The sequence below is a fragment of the Ursus maritimus genome, unplaced genomic scaffold, assembly GCF_017311325.1.
Source record: "Ursus maritimus isolate PB19 unplaced genomic scaffold, ASM1731132v1 scaffold_26, whole genome shotgun sequence".
Classification (NCBI taxonomy): domain Eukaryota; kingdom Metazoa; phylum Chordata; class Mammalia; order Carnivora; family Ursidae; genus Ursus; species Ursus maritimus.
This window is the reverse complement of record NW_024425119.1, coordinates 39,353,026-39,373,229: the sequence shown is the minus strand read 5'-3', so window position 1 is coordinate 39,373,229 and position 20,204 is coordinate 39,353,026. Positions and strand designations below refer to the sequence as shown.

General features: G+C 52.5%; 2 protein-coding genes across 5 annotated transcripts in view; one reads left to right on the top strand and one right to left on the bottom strand.

The window, feature by feature from the left end:
- Nucleotides 1-2,836: 2,836 nt before the first annotated feature.
- DDX23 (DEAD-box helicase 23) lies at nucleotides 2,837-17,141 on the top strand. Its single transcript, XM_008704526.2, has 17 exons — nucleotides 2,837-2,951; nucleotides 6,828-7,036; nucleotides 7,456-7,566; nucleotides 9,150-9,243; nucleotides 9,352-9,417; nucleotides 9,972-10,110; nucleotides 10,388-10,521; nucleotides 10,656-10,768; nucleotides 11,018-11,161; nucleotides 11,259-11,484; nucleotides 11,787-11,932; nucleotides 12,899-13,076; nucleotides 13,816-14,058; nucleotides 14,481-14,632; nucleotides 14,845-14,953; nucleotides 15,689-15,863; nucleotides 16,242-17,141. The coding sequence occupies exons 2-17, from the start codon at nucleotides 6,828-6,830 to the stop codon at nucleotides 16,463-16,465; spliced, it is 2,463 nt and encodes an 820-aa protein (XP_008702748.1). The 5' UTR covers nucleotides 2,837-2,951; the 3' UTR covers nucleotides 16,466-17,141.
- A 787-nt stretch (nucleotides 17,142-17,928) lies between these two features.
- Nucleotides 17,929-20,204, bottom strand: part of CACNB3 (calcium voltage-gated channel auxiliary subunit beta 3) — a 13,411-nt gene continuing 11,135 nt past the window's right edge. For all 4 annotated transcript variants that reach the window (XM_040642398.1, XM_040642394.1, XM_040642396.1 and 1 more), the window contains exons 11-13: nucleotides 20,016-20,111; nucleotides 19,745-19,894; nucleotides 17,929-19,295 (exon numbers count right to left, since the gene is read on the bottom strand). In XM_040642398.1, coding sequence (XP_040498332.1) covers nucleotides 18,981-19,295; nucleotides 19,745-19,894; nucleotides 20,016-20,111 — 561 coding nt within the window. In that variant the 3' untranslated portion in view covers nucleotides 17,929-18,980. The remainder of the gene's footprint in view (nucleotides 19,296-19,744; nucleotides 19,895-20,015; nucleotides 20,112-20,204) is intronic.

The window sequence follows — 20,204 nt, the reverse complement described above, 5'->3', positions numbered from 1 at the left end:
CCCCCCCCCCCCCCCCCCCCCCCCCCAGTTCTCACAGTCAAAATGTCTCCAGATATTGCTAAGTGTCCTCTGGGACAAAATCACTCCTGGTTGAGAACCTCTGCCCCAGAGAGTCCAGAGGAGAGAGACAAGGTTGGGTGAAACCATCGGTAGAGGATCCAAGCCACTGAGAAGCCAGCCCCTGCAGAACGTGGGGCAGACTGAAGTCACGGTGGGGGGTGGATCCTGGGGTTCTCGTTTCCTCTGAGGTCGAGGCGCAAGTAATGTCCTCCGCTTTCTTGACCTCCCAGTTCCACTGCCCGTTGACGGCAGCTCAGGGGCTTTAACATCCCTTCCTTTCAGTCACTTGGAGCTCTTTTCTCCGAGTTTCATAGTGTGCTGGAAATAAAAAGTTACTATGTATTGAGTATGTACTATGTGCTCCGCGCTGTGCTGAGAGCTTTACCTACATTATCCCATTTAACTTTATAAATGATAATAGCTGACCTTTGTTAAATGTTTACTATGGGTCAGGAGCATTTATGAGTTCTTTCTATGTTACTTATTCCTGTGATAACCCTATAGGGTACTATCTGCCTCCTTTTACAGACAAGGAAACTGAGGTTCAGAGAAGTTAGTTAATGTGCCCAAGGTCACACAGAAAGTGATAGAACCTGGATACAAATCCGGCAGCTGCACTCCAGAAAATGTAGTTTTCTTTCCCCTTCCTTCCCTCCTCCCTTCCCCCTTCCTTCCTTCCCTCCTCCCTTCCCTCCTCCCTTCCTCCCTCCCTTCCACTGCTATCCTATTCTGTGAGGCAAGAAATATTCCTATTTCATAAATGAGGAAATAGAAAAGTCAGAGATGGTATATAACTTGCCTAAGATCGTCCTGCTAGTAAGTAATGGAGTCAGGATTTCAACCGGGTCTCGATGTTTTTGTTTTGTTTTGCTTTTTAAAGATTTTATTTATTTATTTGACAGAGAGAGACAGTGAGAGAGGAAACACCAGCAGGGGGAGAGGGAGAGGGAGAAGCAGGCTTCCCACCCAGCAGGGAGCCCAATGCGGGGCTCCATCCCAGGACCATGCTTAACGGCTGAGCCACCCGGGCGCCCCCAACCGGGTCTCAACGTTAACTATACTCCCATGGGCTCCTTATTGTTAGCCATGTTGTAACTAAATAGGAGACTCTACCTATAGGCCTAACTAGAACGTAGTTCCTCTGTCTCCATCTCCAAAGGCGTGTGTTTGTGAAAGAACTAGCAGGGTAGGACAAAGCATAGGAGTATCGTTTAAGTACGATGCCTTACATGTGTAATGAGAAAGCTGTGCACAAACACTAGGGGAGCTCTGTCGCTATGAACTTGAACAAACTTCATCACCTTTCTGGTTTCTTAGTTTACTTATCTGTAAAGAAGAGTAGTAGCCTGGAAATAGGGGAAGAGCATGGATTCCAAAGTTAAGTGAACCTGGAGTTGAATCCCCGCTTCATTCTTTTAATTATGTTGCCATTGAAGGCATAGTTAAACAGTAAACTGATGATAAAACCCGCCTCATACTGTTATGAGAAGTAGGTAAAATAAATAATATAAGTGTCCAGCACAGAGTGGGGCACTTTGAAGATTCTCAGTAAATACTAGAGTTGCTGCTCTTAGAGTCTGATTGCTAGTTCCATTCTGTGAGTGGAGAGCCCTCCAGTGTTCACTGCATGAGTTACCTCTAGTACATCGCACACATCCTTTCCCTTCAGATCTACTTTAGGGTAAAAGTGGGCTTTTAAAGGCTGCAGAGTTCTAGGAGCAGAAGCCTATCTCTCCCCGGGTTACTTTGGGCCATTGTGTGTGATGTTCAGGGTTTTAGGATTATTTGGGTCTATCCTGAGGCTCTGTTTGAAGAGAACTGAACATACATTCAGAGAGAAAAGCCAGACCTACAGACCCGTGGTATTCAAACCAAAAAGCTGATGATGGGAAAATGGGAAGGGAGAGGGCATTAGACACTTCCTGGTATCTATCTAAACCATCCTAGAAGTTGTAAGGTTTGGGTTTTTTGGGGGGGTGGGGCTGGTGAATTATGAACCATAAGACCAAAGAGAAACGAAGTAAACATACAATTTGGGGTAAAGAAAGCTCAGTGAAGAGGGGGGACTAGGAGGAAGAAAGAAGCAAAACTGGGAAAGTAGCCCAACAAATGGCCAGATTCCAAGGGCAAGAAAATGAGGAAGCCAGGATCCTATTAGGAATGTCGAGAAAGCAGGTGCCACAGCCCAGGTGATACCATCCTTCCAGGAGGACTCTATAATCCACGTATGGGTTCATCTGGAGTTGACACAATAACTGGGGGTTTTTCCTGCTGGGCCAACATTGCCAAAATGTCCTCCTAAATCTGGATAGTACCGCATAATGAATTGTCCCACCCTCATTGTGAAACACTAGGCCACTTCTGTAACCCAACCGTTAGTTTGTCTACCTGTAAAATGGTACTAATCTATCTCACAGATTTTTTTATTTTTTTGTAAAAACGCTTTTCCACAAACGGTACAGTATTTGTTGTTACTGTAGTTTCTAGTGACAATTAAGCACTATCGATAGCTGAGGAAACCCTTAAATTCCTTCATCGTAAGCCACAGACCATGATGTCTGGGAAGACCAGCATATTCCAAGGAAGACTGCGCAGCGAAGAGAACCTCGGGCTGGAAGCAAACCCACGGGTAACTCTCACTCCCGCGGACTCAGATGTTTGGAGAACCACATTGCCCAGCAGAACCCTCGGCCCGGGGCCGACGCTCGCGCGGTGCATTATGGTATTAGTAGTTCTCAGGCCCCAGATGTCAGCCCGCGCCGCGCTGCATCAGGAACTCGCCTTCCCAGCTTGCCGCGGGGCCGGGGAAGCATCTCGGCGACCAGGAAACGGGAAAGATGGCGACTGCTCGGCGACGTTGAGGCCGCGTTGGGCGGTTCAGACTCAGAGTGGTGAGTCCCGAGCGATGGAGGCGGTCCCCACGAGCTTGCAGAGAGGGCGAGAGTGGGGGCACGGCGGTGGCCCCTGCCTCCGGGACGAGGCGGGGAAGAACGCTTCAGGGTAGAGGCACGAGCCCGGAGACCTCTGGCGGGCTGGAGCGAAGGGGCGCGGGCCCCAGGGCGGAGTGTTGGCTCCTGGGGACACAGGCCAAGTCTCTGGACGATGTTACGGCCAGACCTTTGCCCATGAGCACGCAGCACCTGTGATTCCCTCCATCCGAGCTTATTCCTTCATGTTTCGAGTAGCCCTTGCTCCAGCCAAACTGGAACTTTGGCTTTTCTCCCAGAATCAGTCATGCTTTCCCGCCTCTGCGCTTCCTGTATTATTTCTTTTGCTGGGAATGACTTTTTCCGCATCCTCAATTACACATCTTCAAATTCTACCTATACTTAAATGCTCAAGAGCCACTTCCTCCAGAGATCTTTCCAAATCTGCTTTTGCAAATGAAAGGAAACTTCCTTGAATTCCTATGATATTTCATCTGAGCCTTCCTCTTGGTAAGTGCCTCATACCCTCTATTGTTCTGTAATCTTCCTTTGGACAGGATCTTCCGGATTTCTTTTCGTAACTCAACACGACATCTAGCACGGTGTCTCGCATATAGTAGATGCTTGATAAATACTTAATTGGATGAGAAAAAGAAATCTGCCCCTACCCTGTAAGAACTGAGGAACTCAAAGACCTGGGGTTTGCAGGGAAGGCTGCTGGGAAGCGATGACCAGGGTAGGCATGGTTATCAGGCCCTTGTAATAAGTATAACCTATAATAAAAGTTGCCCATATTTACTGTTTACTTATTCTCACTTCTCATTCTCTTCTAAACCCACTCCACTCAGGCTTCTACTTTCTCCAGGCCGTCAAAACAGCTCTTGTTAAGGTCACCAACCATCTCCATTTTTCCAAGTGCGCGGTTCACTCCTCTGTCTCCTAGTCTTTTTCCATTTGGCAAAGTTGACCACTGTCTCCTTGAAACACACTTTTGGCTTCTGTGATGTCATACTTACTTTTCCTCCCCTTTTCTTAATGGTTGTTGCTTCTTTTGCTCTTCCTTTGCCCGACCTCCAAGTGTTCCAGTGTTCCAGAGCTTAATCCTGGTTCTCTTCTCTTTCCTTCTTTATACTGCCTACTTAGGTAATGTTATCTAAATAATATTTTGGCTTTAAAAGCCATGTATATATCGATGACTCAAAATTTTGTCTCCAGGTTCTCCTGAGTTCTAGAATTGCATTTTCAAAATGAAACTTTTGATATCCTCCTAAATCGGTTCCTTCCCCAGTCATTTCTGGTCACTAATGGCACCATGAACCATTAGTTTGGTCAAACCCTAAGTTCGGAGCTATATTTGTGTCTCCTCTTTCCCTTTCTCCCTTCATCAGCTCTGCCTCCGAGTATATCCTGAAGCTCTCTACTTCTTTCCATCTCCGTTGCCACTTTCCTAGAACAAGCTACTGTCATCTCTTGCCTAGACTACTAAATGGCATTCTCAGTGGTTCTGTTTCTCCTCTTGCCTCCCTGTTCTGCATTTTCTTGCAAGTCACCAGATTCTTTAAAAATATAAAAATAGATCACATCACTTCCTGTTTAACATCCTTTAAGGTTTCTGTTGCTTTTAGGTTGAAATCCACGTTCCTTTTCCCTGGCCTAAAACAGATTTCCATGATCTGACTCCTGTCTCCCTGAACTCCTCTTGAATCAGTCTTTCCTCTGGGTCACTGTCACTCAGCCACACGAGTCTGTTTTTAATTGGCAAACATGCTGAGCTAGTTTTTGCCCCAGTGCCTTAGTACTTGCTGTCCCATCTACCCCACAAGATCTTTTCCCTGATCTTCTCAGTCTTTCCCATCGTTCAAGTCTCAGCTGACCTGTCATCTAAAAAATTCTTTTCCTGAGCCCTCTCTTGTTCCTACCCCTCCCTGTCATATCCACCCTGTTTTATTCTGTTTATTAGTTCTCATGACTATTTGAAATTCCTTTATTCTGCTTGTTATCTGCTTCATTGGAATGTAAGTGTTATGAGATCAGAGACGTTGTTTACTGCCATATCTCCAGTAGGTAGAGCAGTTTCTGGCACCTACCAGGTGCTCAGTGAATATTTGTTGAAGGAGTGAGTGATGTCAGGGATGCTTTATAGAGAAGATACCGTTCTTCTGGATTGTTTTCTTAGGGTTCTAAGTAGAAGAGATAGAAGTATAATTGCATGATGTACTGATAGAGAACATTGTCGTGTCTCAGACAGCTGTGAGACACGATGGGTTGTCTTCACCTTTTGAAAGTGCTACTTGTTCATTTTTTTTCTCTTTACACATTATCCTTTCTTAAAGATATATGGCAGGAAATTACTTGAGGAAAGGAGACTGGAAGCGAAAGCCTGGGGGGCTGATACTCCAACGAACCATTGGGGATAAAATAAGTTCTAAGAAATGTATTCTTTTTTTTTTTTTTAAGATTTTATTTATTTATGTGACAGAGAGACAGCCAGCGAGAGAGGGAACACAGCAGGGGAGTGGGAGAGGAAGAAGCAGGCTCCTAGCGGAGGAGCCCGATGTGGGACTCGATCCCGGAACGCCGGGATCACGCCCTGAGCCGAAGGCAGACGCCTAACGGCTGAGCCACCCAGGCGCCCCTAAGAAATGTATTCTGAGTCTTACGGGTGATGGTGATGGTGATGGGGTAGAGGTAGGTTCAGACTTAGTGTCATTATAGCTCCTGGCTGAAGCAGATTTTGTAGTCTGAAGGACAGTTGATGGGGCAGCACGGTGTCCAGTGTCCCCCAGGCAGGAGGGGCACAGACAAATTCCTGCTCAAACCTTGCATGGGACCGGGTGGTGGTCAAGGCTGTGAGAATCTGAATAGGGAGTGTCAGTCAGGGTTCTGTGACCTTTAGTTTTTGGTACCTTTCTTTTTTTCTTTCTATTTTGAAATAATTATAGATTCACAGTAAGTTCCAAAAAAAAAAAAAATGCATAGAGGTTCTGTGTACTCTCCGTGAAGTTTTTCCCATGGCGTAATGAAAAGTACAGTTCTTTTGATCTGGGTGAAAGTGAGTTTGTTTCTCCAGTTAAATTAGGTTTTCTTTGAGGTGCTGATTATAGTCCCAAATCTCAAAGTTAAACTCATTTTTTCCTCTTTTGAGCTTTCTTTACGAGCTCAAGAGAACTTACTTCTCTTAGCCATGTATGTGTCGACTGATCCCAGTGGGCTGGCAGTCTAATAGACTCCTAACAGAAGCAAAAGGGATGCTTCTAGAGGGAGAAGCATTACTAGCTTCACTAGCATGTCTTTTAATGCTCTTGCGGTCTAGTTATAAAAATAAGATATATTCATTATATACCTTTAAAATTAAATATACATGGGGGCACCTGGGTGGCACAGTCGATTAAGCATCTGACTCTTGGTTTCAGTTCAGGTCCTGATTTCAGGGTTGTGAGATCGAGCCCCGCATTGGACTCCGTGCCGAGCAGGAAGTTTGCTGAATTTTCTCTCTCCCTCACCCCTTACCCCCATGCCTGTGTGTGCGTACGCTCTCTAAAATAAATAAATAAATCTTAAAAAAAAAACCCAGAAATGAATATATACAAAAAAGGAATCACAGAGGGACAGTATGGTATGATGAATAAGCAGGAGTCTCTAGAGCCCAGACTGCCTGGCACTCTGTCACTTACCACCTGGGTGTCCTCAGGCGAGCTCCTTTATTTACCTGAGCTTCCGTTTCCTCATCGAGAAAGCAGGCATTCCAGTACATCTACCTGTTTGGAATTAAGCAGGTTATATACAAGCAGTTGAGAGCAGTCCCCAGTACATAACAAGTATCCCTCTTACCCGTGACAGATGGCAGGAGAGCTAGCTGACAAAAAGGACCGGGATGCATCACCTTCCAAGGAGGAGAGGAAGCGATCTCGGACTCCTGACAGAGAGCGAGATAGAGACCGGGACCGGAAGTCTTCTCCATCTAAAGACAGGAAGCGGCATCGCTCAAGGGATAGGCGTCGGGGAGGCAGCCGTTCTCGCTCGCGTTCCCGTTCCAAGTCTACGGAAAGGTGAAGTAACTTCGTGTGTCTTATATGGGAAGGGAGAGTACATTTCAAACTTCTTTATTCTTGGTTCCTCTGATGCCTCCAGTATTGGGACATTCGTCTTTTATATATTTCTCTACACCTAGTAACCCAGTAGCTCTTAAAAGTTAAGAGGGAACTTGTACGATGAAAGTGCAGATGTTCGAGGAGTATAGTTCCTCTCTTCACATAGGCCATGGCCCGTCGTTGCCATTAATGCTTAGTAGTACAACTCTGATCTGGAAGACTTTCTTAGAATTCCCTCATAGCTTCCCTTGGACACATAAGCCCCAGTTTGTAAGATATTACTTTGTGGAGAAAAGAGCATGAAAACCTGTTTAGGGCTGCAGTGAAGCTGGATACTCTTGAAATACTATGTGATTTCTTAAATTTGCTGTCTTTAGAGATCGAAGGCATAAAGAACGAGAACGGGATAAGGAGCGTGATCGGAATAAGAAGGACCGAGACCGGGACAAGGATGGACACAGACGGGACAAGGATCGTAAGCGATCCAGGTACCTGAGAGAATGGGAGTGGGATTTAGGAGAATGCTCCCATCTCTTTCTCTCTGCCTCTAAGCTGGCTCAGCATCATAGGAAAGTAAATTGTTCTTAGTGGCTCCTACTGGTAGCGATTGCAGAGCTGTCTTTTTTTAGAAGGTGTGTATCCTTAGATGCTACAACCAGTTACTGAAGTCACAAGCATTTAGGGTCAACTTGTTCTTAAAGGTTAGAAATTAGTTTGAGAGGGTTACCAGCCTGTAAAACATTCCCTTATCTCCATTAGACCATTCAGGTTTCTACCCAAGATAGACAACATGTGTTTGTTGGGATAGCTTAATGCCCCAGTATCTTGATCTCTTTCCCCTGGAAACTTTGTGTGCAAAGTTGTTTTTTTTTTTGTTTTGTTTTGTTTTTAAGATTTTATTTATTTATTTGACAGAGAGAGACAGCCAGCGAGAGAGGGAACACAAGCAGGGGGAGTGGGAGAGGAAGAAGCAGGCTCCCAGCGGAGGAGCCTGATGCGGGACTCGATCCCAGAACGCCGGGATCACGCCCTGAGCCGAAGGCAGACACTTAACGACTGCGCCACCCAGGCGCCCCTGGATGCAAAGTTTTTATTAGGCTCTGAGTGTGTAGGTTAGAATTCAGGGCAAAGGACGTAATTCCCTAACAAATACAAGCGGTTGTTTAAGATCTCTTTAGCTTGGGGGCGCCTGGGTGGCGCAGTGCAGTCGTTAAGCACATCTGCCTTCAGCTCAGGGCCTGATCCCGGCGTTCTGGGATCGAGCCCCACATCAGCTTCTCCACTGGGAGCCTGCTTCTTCCTCTCCCACTCCCGGTGCTTGTGTTCTCTCTCACTGGCTGTCTCTCTCTGTCAAATAAATAAAATCTTAAAAAAAAAAAAAAAGATCTCTTTAGCTTGGGCTTGTAGCAGTTGTGGGGGAAGGATCACTGGGGCTGCTGGAAAGGGAGCATGGGGATACAGAGCAGATACAGAGCAGTATCTGGGAAGGGCGGATTGGGGGGGAGGACCTTGTAGACTAACTTCATTGTGTATTATAAAGTTAAGCAGGATTTTTTTTTTCAATGTGCACCTGCTATTTGGAAGAGATGATTTTGCCCTTGGTACTGAAGACCCACTTGTTTTTTTTTTTAAGATTTTATTTATTTATTTGACAGAGATAGTGAGAGAGGGAACGCAAGCAAGGGGAGTGTGAGAAGGAGAAGCAGGCTTCTCACTGAGCAGGGAGCCCGATGCGGGGCTTGATCCCAGGACCCTGGGATCATGACCTGAGCCTAAGGCAGACCCTTAATGGCTGAGCCACCCAGGCGCCCCTGAAGACCCACTTGTGAGAAAAGATTAGTCTTGGAAAAGGAGATTCAGGTAGAATGGGGCCAAGACAGTGCCATCGTTAGGTTTCAGAGCAGACAGTGACCATGCCTGCAAAGGGAGCTTCAGGGTATGATGGATGGCCATGGGCCAGTCCTGTGGAGTCATAGAAAAACTTCCATCCTCTCTGGGGCTTAGCCTGACCCTCATCTAGGGGCGGGGGTAAGATAGTGATATGGACCTTTCCTGTTCCTTTTTCTTAAAGCTTATCTCCTGGGCGAGGAAAAGATTTTAAATCTCGGAAAGACAGGGACTCTAAGAAGGATGAAGAGGATGAACACGGTGATAAGAAGCCTAAGGTAAGGGAGAGGAAAGATTTCTATTTTCCTCTTCAGTTCAAGTTCTCTGTTACTGATCTTCAAAGGGAGAGAGCCTTTATTGACTGAAGTCCTGTGGTTTATCTTCAGGCACAGCCATTATCCCTGGAGGAACTTCTGGCCAAGAAGAAGGCTGAGGAAGAAGCTGAGGCTAAGGTGAGAACATGGGGGTCTCTGTTGTCGGCGGGGCTGCTCCAACAGAACACTGCAGACTGAGGGACGCAAACAACAGAAATTAATTTTCTTACAACTCTGGAGCCTAGAAGCTGAGATCGAGGTGTCTGTGGGGTTGTTTCTTCTGAGGCCTCTCTCCTTGGCTTGTCGGTGGATGTCTTGTCGGTTCTCACACGATCTTCCGTCTGTGTGGGAGTGCCCCCAGTGTCTCTCTGTGTCCACATTTTCTCTTATAAGGGTACCCATCAGATTGGGTTAGGGTCCACCTGAGGAGTCTCATTTTACCTTAAACATGTCTTTAAAAGTTCTGTCTCCAAATACAGTCGTATTCTGAGGTCCTGGGGGTTAGGGCTCTGACATACAAGGTTTGCGAGGGACGTAGTTCAGGCCGTGGCGGGGTCTTAGACCTCTCCGTGTTTTCCCTAACAGGTGTGGTGCCTGAGCAGCCCTTGTCGGGTCCCTGCCATCTCCTCATTAGTGGTGCGATTACACTGTGCTCCTGTGTCCTTTGTGTACAGTTCCAATCTGTTTTGTAGCCCAAGTTCCTCTCCAAAGCAGAACGAGAGGCTGAAGCCCTAAAGCGACGGCAGCAGGAGGTGGAGGAGCGGCAGAGGATGCTCGAAGAAGAGAGGAAGAAAAGGAAACAGTTCCAAGACCTGGGCAGGAAAATGTTGGGTTCGTCTCCCTCCCCTGTGTAGCCCCCAGACCAGGCAGGAGAGGGTGGGATGGGACTGTCGTGTCACTCACGAGGTCCAGAAACCAGTTTGGTCTGGAGTTTGGAAGAGGGAGGGATGGGGGAGTTGATGAGAACACTATCTTTGTATTAGATTTCCACTTGCCTTGTGTCCTGGGTCTGCCCCTTCTCATTTGGTGGCCGTTGTCTGGGTCCTCCCCACGCCCTCTCTTTTCTTGCGCTGAGCTCTTCTGCAGCTTTGCTTTCATTGCTCCGCAGAAGACCCTCAGGAACGGGAACGCCGGGAACGCAGGGAGAGGATGGAGCGGGAGACCAACGGAAATGAGGATGAGGAAGGGCGGCAGAAGATCCGGGAGGAGAAGGATAAGAGCAAGGAACTGCATGCCATTAAGGTGCAGGCCTTGGTTCTGTGTTCATCCCCCCCCCCCCCCCCCCCCCGAGAAATTTGGTTTGGCTGTTTGGCCATTCTGAGCTCCGCGTGTGAGGCCGGGCTGCGCCTCGAGCTTCGCGTTCTGTCCCTGGGCAGGAGCGCTACCTGGGCGGCATCAAGAAGCGGCGCCGCACGAGGCATCTCAATGACCGCAAGTTTGTCTTTGAGTGGGACGCGTCCGAGGACACGTCCATCGACTACAACCCCCTGTGAGTGACTCCAGGTCTAAGTGCTAAGTCTTTTGAACTAGTCCTTTCAACTGTTCCTGGAGACAACTGGCAACTATGGAAAGAGAAGATTCTGGGCCGGGGAAATTGGCCGGCGCGTAGTCAGCCAGCTCTCTGCGTGAGGAGGGACCCTGGCTGGGAAGGTGGACGGATCTGGACGTGTGGGTAGTCCGCCCTTCCTCCTGCCGCTGTCACAGCTTCTCTGTTTTTCTTCCTCTGTCTCCATCTCAGCTACAAGGAACGACACCAGGTGCAGTTGCTGGGGCGGGGCTTCATTGCAGGCATTGACCTGAAGCAGCAGAAGCGGGAGCAGTCGCGTTTCTACGGAGACCTAATGGAGAAGAGGCGGACACTGGAAGAAAAGGAGCAGGAGGAGTGAGCGGCAGGGCTGGGGGTGGTTGGCCAGAGCCCAGCGCCTACACACAGGAGCTGCAGGGTACTGATCCCACTTGCTCCTCACGTCCTGCTGCAGGGCCAGACTCCGCAAGCTCCGTAAGAAGGAAGCCAAGCAGCGCTGGGATGATCGGCACTGGTCCCAGAAGAAGTTAGATGAGATGACGGACAGGGACTGGCGGATCTTCAGAGAGGACTACAGCATCACCACCAAAGGTGGCAAGATCCCCAATCCCATCCGGTCCTGGAAGGACTCTTCTCTGCCCCCACATATCTTGGAAGTCATCGATAAGTGTGGCTATAAGGTAAGGAGGGGCAGATTGGCCCAGAAGACCTGACATGTTCCTACATTCCAGGGGAAACACACTTAACTTGGGAACAGAGAGCTTTGTTCCTTTGTTCCTCTGTTTGGTGCCTTCTCTGCCAGGGAGCACTCAGGTGACCCTGTCTACCCCTTTCTGGTGGAAGTATTGGCCTTTGGTGACCGTGTTTCCTCGCTGTGAACTGGCGTCCTCTTCCTGTGCTGGCACACGGGCCCACTCTTGTCAGCAGTAGCCCGGGGAGCAGAACTCCATCTGTACCCACTGCTCTCTCTGGGTCACTGCAGGAACCGACACCGATCCAGCGTCAGGCGATCCCCATCGGGCTACAGAATCGTGACATCATTGGTGTAGCCGAGACTGGCAGCGGCAAGACAGCAGCCTTCCTCATCCCATTGCTGGTCTGGATCACCACTCTCCCCAAAATTGACAGGTGGGGTCAGCTAGCACCAGTTGGAGTGGGTTTGGCTGGGTGGGAAAGGTCACAGTGGCAAATGAGCGTTTGGTCCCTCCCNNTTTATGTATGTATGTATTTTTTTGAAGACTTTATTTATTTGTGAGAGAGAGCACAAGCAGGGGGAGCGGCATGCAGAGGGAGAAGCAGGCTCCCCGCTGAGAAAGGAGCCCAGTGTGGGATTCAGCCCAGGGGATCATGGGCCCTGGGATCCCAGGACCCTGAGATCATGAGCTGAAGGCAGATGCTTAACCAACAGAGCCACCCAGGCGTCCCTGTATTTATTTATTTTTTAGACAATGTTTATTTTAAGTAGGCTCCACGCCTAGTGTGGAGCTGAACACGGGGCTTGAACTCAGAACCCTGAGATCAAGACCTGAGCTGAGATCAAGAGTCGGATGCCTAACTGATGGAGCTACCCAGGCGCCCCTATTCTTAAGTAATCTCTACACTCAACTTGGGGCTCGAACTCACGACCCCATAGTCAAGAGTCTCGTGCTCTTCCAACTGAGCCAGCATGGTGCTCCCATTTGGTTTTCTTTTTAAGTCTATAATCAGAAGCCCCCTTCTTTAGTCTGGGTCAGATATTAGGGAATAATTGGATCACAGTATCAAAGAAGTATATGATTTGGTTGGTCAGGACCACTCCCTGAAGAACTTGGCTGTGCTGGAGTCTCTGATTTTTTTTTTTTTTTTGGTGGGCAGCAAAGCAAAATTTATTGAGCGATAGTAAAGTGATAGTTCAAAGCTCCCGAAGAGGGAGGGGACCCGAGAGGGTTGCCCTGGAGTCTCTGATTTTTAAGTGAGATCTTTGCATCCTTTTCCCACCACCCCCCCCGCCCCCCGTCCCCATAGCCACCCTTAAGAGTGACTTTGTCTCGCTCCTGTTTGGGGCTGGATGAGAACCAAAGCTCATGGAACTGTGGGATGCCCCATTTACCACAGGATCGAAGAGTCAGACCAGGGCCCTTACGCCATCATTCTGGCCCCCACTCGTGAGTTGGCTCAGCAGATTGAGGAAGAGACCATCAAGTTTGGGAAGCCACTGGGCATCCGCACCGTGGCCGTCATTGGCGGCATCTCCAGAGAAGACCAGGGCTTCAGGCTGCGCATGGGCTGTGAGGTTGGTTCACCTTGCCGGCAGCCAGCCCGCTGGGCGAGGGCTCTCCGTTTGGGGGCTGTGTTTCTAGTTTCTGCCCTGGATGTACAGTAAACTGAAGAAAGGACTGGCTTGTATGTACGTGCTGTTACTTACTGAGAACTTTTGCACCAGGTGTTGTACTCGCACGTCCTTAATCCTACCGACAGCCGTGTGAGAATAGGTAGGGTCCCTCCCTTGTACAGGTGACACTGGGGCTCGGGTGAGTAACTTGCCCAGAGTCACACCCGGCAGTGAGCAGAGCTGAGGTTCATATCCAAAGCCTGTGCCCTTAATTACTCTGCCAGACCGTGTCTTCTCGGAGGCGGGGGGGGGGGGGGGGGGGGAGCTTTCTATAAGAACTCCGGTGCAGGAATTGTCTTTTGCAGACTTCTTACCATAATCCCTTTATGTAACCCTCTCCATAGTTGCCCTGAGTCCTTCTTCCGTCTAAGAAAGTTCCTTTGATTTGGCCTCTTCTAACTTCTGGACCTTATTCAGAGACCCTATTCATTCCTTTAAAAAAAAAAAAAAAAAAAATCCAAGGTGGCAGCAAGCGACTTCGTGCCAGTTCTTAGGAACTTTTGCTGCCAGTCCTAACCGGAGGTCGGGGTCCAGGTTCCTTAGCATTGGAGGTCTGTCGCCCAAGCGGGCGGATAGTTCACAGGCGGGAGAAGGAAGAAGGACGTGCTGGGGCCGCATGTGTTCCCACCGCGCTCTCCAGATCGTGATCGCTACCCCGGGACGGCTGATTGATGTGCTGGAGAACCGCTACCTTGTGCTGAGCCGCTGCACCTACGTGGTTCTGGATGAGGCAGATCGCATGATTGACATGGGCTTTGAGCCAGATGTCCAGAAGATCCTGGAGCACATGCCGGTCAGCAACCAGAAGCCGGACACAGATGAGGCTGAGGACCCTGAGAAGATGTTGGCCAATTTTGAGTCGGGAAAACATAAGTACCGCCAAGTAAGGCTGCCTCCCGAGGCTGGGAAATGGGGGCAAGTTGCCAAACCTGCTCTGAGGCCCTTCTCGTCCTGGGTGGGCCGGGAGTACCTTTCCCGGCATGTCAGTCCTCTGAAAGTCCTAGCAGTGGCGCCACTGGCTGTGCCCTAGAAAGTGGTTCCAGGGCATCGTGCTGCTGCCCACCGTGGGTGCCAGCAAATGCTCTCAGCCCTTCCTGTCATCACAGGATGTAAAGGACCTTGGTGAACAGGTACTGAGGAAGGAAGGAAGGGGGAAGGCCGAGGACATGATTCCCTCCGGTGGTGGTTGTCAGAGCTTACTCGCGGCTCACTGTAGGTTCTTCAGCCCAGGCTCTGCGGCCTGTGGCGATGGGGGTACGTGGCGCTGTCTGCCTGGGCCCAGGGCTGAGCTGCCTGTTTCCGTAGACAGTCATGTTCACGGCCACCATGCCCCCGGCGGTGGAGCGTCTGGCCCGGAGCTATCTTCGGCGACCGGCTGTGGTGTACATCGGCTCTGCGGGCAAGCCCCACGAACGCGTGGAACAGAAGGTCTTCCTCATGTCCGAGTCAGAAAAGAGGTACGGGGCAGCTGAACCAGGAGGAACAGGATGGAGAAGGGGCTTTTTTCAGTATGAGGGGTGGAGGGCAGCTGTCGGGCCGTGTTAAAGAGCTGGTTTGCTTGCTGGGGCCGCCGCGGGCTGGCGGGTCGTGGGATTGGTGCTGGTAGGGCAGGGTGAGCATTTCCCACGGAGGTGTGCCTCTGATTTTTCTCCTCTCCTCTTCTCCCCAGGAAAAAGCTGCTGGCAATCCTGGAACAAGGCTTTGATCCACCCATTATCATTTTCGTCAACCAGAAGAAGGGCTGCGATGTTTTGGCGAAATCCCTGGAGAAGATGGGGGTGTGTCTGGCAGGGGAGAACCAAGTCTGCTCTCTTTGGTGGGGCTTTCTCAAAATAGAGGGCCCCTCTAAGGCTCCTCCTCTCAGTTCCGTCCCGTTCTTTAGCCTCTCTAATCGTCAAGTCAGGGCCAGAGGGAGCGGGTGGCTGGATGGGGCTGACGGACTGGGTCTGTGCTGGGCTTCCCTGTGCAGTCCAGCAGTGCCAGCCAGAGCTGCCACGGGTCCTCCTCCAGGGGACTTAGCCAGGGACAGGTTCCGAGACTCACGTCCTGGCCAGATCTAGGCTCTGGAGTAGTGGGTCAGAGGTCTTCGTGTGGATACGTGTTTGGGAAAGGGGAGGGAGATGGGGGTGATCAGTGTCCTTTCGTCCTGGTGCTGGTGTTGGAAGGGAAGGGTGTGTCCCGTCCACTCCGCACTTGAACTTCCTTAAGGGTTTTGGTCCCTGCTTGCCGCCCACATCTCAGCCTCATTCTCTCTTTGATGACTTCCCATCTCTGGCTCCACATCCCCTGCCCCCGAGCTGCTTTACCTCTGACCCGACTCTGTCTGCCCCTGCCACACCACACCCTGTTCTCCGGCTTGCCTGTCCTCTTGCTTCCAGTTGCTCTCCTGCTCTCCCCTTCCGTTCCCTTCTACCCTGCTGCTGTGCAGCCCTCCCTCAGTGTCTTCACCCCCTTCACTTCTGTGTCTTTCCCTGACCCCGCTGTTCTTCCTCACCTCCCCATTCTCCCCACAGTACAATGCTTGCACGCTGCACGGTGGGAAAGGCCAGGAGCAGCGAGAGTTTGCACTGTCCAACCTCAAGGCTGGGGCCAAGGACATTTTGGTGGCTACAGATGTGGCGGGTCGTGGTATCGACATCCAAGATGTGTCTATGGTTGTCAACTATGATATGGCCAAAAACATCGAAGGTACGTGCAGGGGAAAGCAGCTTCCCTCCAGGTAAAGGGAGGCCGCTTGTCGGATGGGCATTCCTCACAGCTCCGAGTCCGGGATTGCTTGTCTCACTGAGACGAGCTCTGCTCTTTATCTCCCATGGGTTTGTCGTCCCAGTATGTGGGACAGCTCTGTCTTGGGCTGTGGGGAAGAATGGCGCTGGGCTGCTCTCAGTCTAGGTGTGGGGGGATGACCGCCGTCTGTAGTGGTGGGAAGAGCACGGTGGGTGCTGCAGGGTCAGGCGGCACGAGTGGGATTGACTGCCCTCGGAGGCGCGGTGGGGTGGCCCGGGGTGGGTGATGCCTGTCGGAGCGAGGCCTGGGACCCTCAGTGGCGTTCCTTCCCCTCCCCAGATTACATCCACCGCATTGGCCGCACGGGGCGAGCTGGCAAGAGTGGTGTGGCCATCACCTTCCTCACCAAAGAGGACTCCGCTGTGTTCTATGAGCTAAAGCAAGCCATCCTGGAGAGCCCAGTGTCCTCCTGCCCCCCGGAGCTAGCCAACCACCCGGATGCCCAGCACAAGCCCGGCACCATCCTCACCAAGAAGCGCCGGGAAGAGACCATCTTTGCCTGACACAGACGCTTCCCGGCAGCTTAAGGGCATGTTCTGAAGCCTGTTCTTCAGGACCCTCCCGTCTCTCTTTCCGGGTCCTCACTCTTACGGGGCCTTAGGAAACAATCAGACTCCTTGGCCCCTACCCTCAGGGCTGCAGGCCTGAGCGTGGGGCTGCAGAGGGAGAGGAAACTGCTGTGGGTGCAGAACCAAGTACCCCGGATTCTGGCCCAGCTCTGCCCCTCCGGAGGGCTTCGGGATTGCACTGGGCCTTCAGCTCTTGCCCATCGTGGGGCAGCCAGTTGGCGTTGCCTCACAGACGCAGCAAAAACCTGGCTACCTGGCCGGACCTCTTCAGCACAGACTTGACTGCGGGAGCGGCAGCAGTGTCGCCGTCCTCGGTGACCCCGGGGGGGTCTGGCACGGTGAGAGTTAGGGACCTTGGACTCTGTCGTTTCGACGGCCGTTTGCCCTGTTGGATGATGAAGCAAGGTGAGAGCCTTGCTTAGAGCTGTGCGCGGCCCCGCGCCAAGGGGCGCTCTGCACTCTCGGCACCCCGCACCCAGGGAGTTTTTTAGTAGACGTGGGGACAGGGTGAGCTGGCTGTGCCCATCTTGAAGTCACTGAGTGAAATTTCTGTTTTTTATTCTCTGAGAAGATGAGTTTGTATGTTCTGAGAATAAACACATGAAGACGAGGGGTGTGTCATGTCCTCGCTACACGCGTCTCCCAGGCTGTCCCTGCTGCCGCAGAAGACAGGCGGACGGCACGGGGCTCGGTGGGTTGACTTGGGGATGAAAGAAAAGCACAGCCGGGGAAGAGCCTCGGGCCTCTGCTCATAGTCCGAATGGACGGGAGGCCCCTTGAGGGGAGCTGTAAGAGCCGCTGACGGGATCAGAACCATCCTCCCTGCCGGCTCTGGCCTCACCTGGTTTGTGGCTCTGCCCGCCGGGGCACCGTCTGCAGAGCTCCGCAACGGGGTGGGAACAGAGCAGCCGTAGCCTCTGGCAGCACGGCTGACGTCCAGTCTTCAGTACGTCTGCTTGCGGCTCCCTCGTGGCCAAGCCCGCTGCTCACGGGAGGGGCGGAGGTGGGGGCCAGGGGCATTGAGGAGGGATGAGCCGGGGCCCACGGAGCTAGGGGGTGCGGGGAGGGCTGCAGAGCTGGGCGAGTACATGGAGTTCAAGTTGCAATGACTCTTGGGCCTTTTGGACCTGAGGCGGGGACAGTGTAAGGCTGTGACAGCCTCTTCCCCACCTCCCAGAATAGGGCCCTTCTGTGCTGCCGAACGTTCTCCCGGCACCTGGGCGTGAGGGGGGGCCTGGGAGCATCGTGTCTCCCCCAGTTCTGTCCTTGTTCCCTTCCCACTCAGTGGCTCCTTTGTGAGAGCGAGGGCCCAGGGTACTTGTTGATCTCCGGACTCAAGACTGCGCAGGGACGAGGCTGGCCCGCTGAGCCGGCGGACACAGAACAGGAGCCCGCGAGACTGTGCATGGTGTTTATTCGTGATGACAGTGAGGTGGGGGTCTTGTGGAACATGCTCTGTAGGTCACACACTAGAGCCGTAAGGCAAGGGTAGTCAGGTAGACAGGGCCTCGGGGGGCTGTCCGCTGTGTCCTCTCTCCCCCCATCTAACCCTAACTTAACAAGCAGCAGCTATGAATCAGCAAATAAAGTTGGGCCCGTGTTCCCCAGGAGGCGTGAGGGCCAAGAACAGAAATGACAGGATGCAAGAGCAAAAGAATGAGGGGGGCAAGGAGGCCCCCAAGCTGTTCCATACATTCTCCGCTATACACGCCCTCCCTTCCCAAACCCCCAATCCTGGTTGGCTCCTGCCTGCCACCCGTCTGGCTTGCCCTGCTCCGGTCTCTGGTGCTGTCACATGTTCAGAAGCTTTCCCGGCAGGTGAAGAGAACCGTTGGGAGCTTCAGCCCTGAGGCCTCTGGCCCCAGCCTAGCCTGCCTGCTGCTCCAGCCTTGTGCGTGGATGCCCCACCCCAGCTGATGGACGGGAGTGTCACCCTGTTGGGCTCTGATTGTCTCATTTCTAATGTGTGGCAGTGAGGTGAGTGGAGGACCTCGAACCCCAAAGCACAACCCCTGAGTCCCTTGACTGTTAGGACTCGTGCCTGCTCAGGGACCTTGTTTCTTCCTCATGCCTTGCTGCCCACACCCCCACCCTCTTGTCACTTTGAGGGGGCATCCCTTCCCTGAGTCTGGTGGGAAGGCCCCGGCGAAGGGGATCCTGGCCTGAGGGCACTGCCCAGTGGGGCAGCTTCTTGTGCAGGAGAGGAAGGTGCCAGGGGTGTGGTACCTGGAATGGGAGCCTAGGGGGGTCACTGTGCCCAGGAGGTAAGGGGGCTCCCTGCTTCTCCCAGAGCCTTGGGACCACAGGCAGCTCTGGAGCTGGGGCCGGGCAGGGGGTTGCGGGGGCTGAGCCTAGTGCCAGCCTAATGCCAGTCTACCTCCAACCTGCCTGGAGTGGGCACCCCAGCCAGCTGTGCCTGTGCCTGCCAGGGTAGGGCAGCAGGAGGCGGTCAATAGCTGTCCTTGGGCCAGGGCCGGTTGCGCTGCCAGTTCCGGTCATTGTGGTTGTGCTCCGAGTCCTGGGCGAGGAGCCGGTCTTGGGGGTCGTGCCCGTTAGCACTAGGCAGCCCCGAGGTGTGTTGGCGGTGAGGCTGGTACAGGTCCTGGTAGGCGTCTGCATAGTCCTCCTCCAGGTGGCGGGAGCTGCGCTGCGAAGACCCTGTCCAGGCCTGGCGGGAGCTCTCGCTGGCCTCGTCTGAGGGCATCAAGCTGTCCCGCTCCAGCGGTGAGTGCTCCTCGCCGCGCTCCCCCAGCAGCTGCTGGTTCTGGGGGCGACACAACAGCTCTAAGTAGAGGCGGCAGACCTCGCCTGGGCGTCCCTCCCACCTCTAGTGGGGTAGGGGTGGCGACTCTCCCCCTCAACTCTCAGTGCCTAAGTGGTGCCAGGAGGGAGAAGCATCTTCCACGTAGAGAGCCGTGGAAAGCCGGAGCTTTGGACTCCTGCAGAATTCAGCCTCTGCCCTCAAGACAGACTAAGAGAGGGAGTGTGTTTCTTCTGAGCCCAGAAAAGTAACCTCAGATTACCCATCTCATTGATTTCTTCCCTCTCTCATCAGGAAGTCCCTCTGCCCATCTGCCCAGCTATGTACAGCGGAGTGGAGTTCTCCAATCCTTTGGCCTTCGAGCTGAAGGCCAAGGACAATCCTCTGGGCCAGGAGGGGGCAGTGCTCTGGCTGGCTTAGCCTGAGCTTCTGTGCCCACTGCACACGGGTACCTGAAGTCCGGGGATGGCACTGGGAGGGCCCAGAAGTCCGGGGCCGGGGGCCGGGTGGTGGGTGGCCCTCCAGTAAACCTCTAGGTACTCGGCCAGGTGCTCGCAGGCATCCTCCAGCTGGTTCTCATCCAGAATCACATCAAACGACTCCTGGGCAGGAGAGGGAAAGAGGGGGAGATCGGCTTCCTCTCAGCAGCGGCCCCCCCATCTCCAGCGCCGCCCCAGCCCTGGAGAAGCCAGAGCGGCGCAGCAGTGGCTGACGAGCGCTCACCGGTGGGCACTGAACCAGCTTATCGTAGGCCATCATCTGTACCGTCAGGTGCTTCATCTGTGACTTTCCCCGGGAGCGGATGAGGCGCTGGAGGACCTGTGGGGGAAGGGCAGAGCTGGGCCTACAGAGAACTGGAGTGGCCCCCATCTGGGGTACAGCCTCAGTAGCAGGTGAGGCCGAGGTGGGGGG